At 49.8% G+C, this 1,004-nt stretch overlaps 1 protein-coding gene across 12 annotated transcripts in view; it reads left to right on the top strand.

Moving 5' to 3' along the window:
• Positions 1 to 1,004, top strand: part of MYO9B (myosin IXB) — a 132,452-nt gene that overhangs the window by 107,961 nt on the left and 23,487 nt on the right. For all 12 annotated transcript variants that reach the window (XM_037728757.1, XM_037728747.1, XM_037728751.1 and 9 more), the window contains one exon: positions 725 to 847. In XM_037728757.1, the coding sequence (XP_037584685.1) occupies positions 725 to 847 (123 nt within the window). The remainder of the gene's footprint in view (positions 1 to 724; positions 848 to 1,004) is intronic.

Consider the following 1,004-nt stretch of genomic DNA (forward strand, 5'->3'; position numbering starts at 1 on the left):
GACCAGGATGGTCTCGATCTCTTGACCTCGTGATCCACCCGCCTCGGCCTCCCAAAGTGCTGGGATTACAGGCGTGAGCCACTGCACCCGGCCTCAAAAAAAATTTTTTTAATTTTTTTAATTAGCCAGGTGTGGTGGCATATATGCCTATAGCCCCAGCTTCCAGGGAGACTGAGGCAGGAGGATCACTTGAGCCCAGGAGTTTGAGGCTACAGTGAGCTGAGATCACACCACTGCACTCCAGCCTGGATAACAAAGACCCTGTCTCAAAAAAAAGAAAAATATATATATATATATATATTCAGACTACTATTACTTTTTTTTTTTCTTGAAGCAGAGTCTTACTCTGTCACCTAGGCTGGATTGCAATGGTGCGATGATCTTGGCTTACTGTGTCTGCCTCCCAAGTTCAAGAGATTCACCTGCCTCAGCCTCCCGAATAGCTGGGACTACAGGTGTGTGCCACCACGCCTGGCTAAGTACAGAAGGGGTTACACCATGTCAGTCAGGCTGGTCTCGAGCTCCTGACCTCAAGTGCTGGGATTACAGGCATGAGCCACCATGACCAGCCTAAACTATTTCTGAAAGCCTGAAATTTTAGATTTGTCATTACCATTCCCATCAAACCCAATTTCCCCTTAACCAGGGAATCACCAGATCCCCGTCTCCTCAGTGCTGGCTGCAACATTCACCCAGCTTCTCCTTTCTCCACCCAATCACCTAGGAGTTCACTGAGCAGTTCCAGGTACTCCTGCCCAAGGACGCCCAGCCCTGCAGGGAGGTCATCGCCACCCTCCTGGAGAAGATGAATGTGGACAAGAGGAACTACCAGATCGGCAAGACCAAGGTCAGTGCTCCTGCCCCCCAGGGCACCACAAACTCGCACCCCACCTTCCTCTGCACACCATGTCTCCCCATGTCCCCAGGCGCTCTGGGCCACTCTCTGAAACAAACAGGGCTCTGTCTAGGAAGTGCATTTCTTTTTTCTTTTTTTTTTTTTTTTT

The sequence above is a fragment of the Cebus imitator genome, unplaced genomic scaffold (assembly GCF_001604975.1).
Source record: "Cebus imitator isolate Cc_AM_T3 unplaced genomic scaffold, Cebus_imitator-1.0 Scaffold280, whole genome shotgun sequence".
In the NCBI taxonomy this organism is placed as follows: Eukaryota; Metazoa; Chordata; class Mammalia; order Primates; family Cebidae; genus Cebus; species Cebus imitator.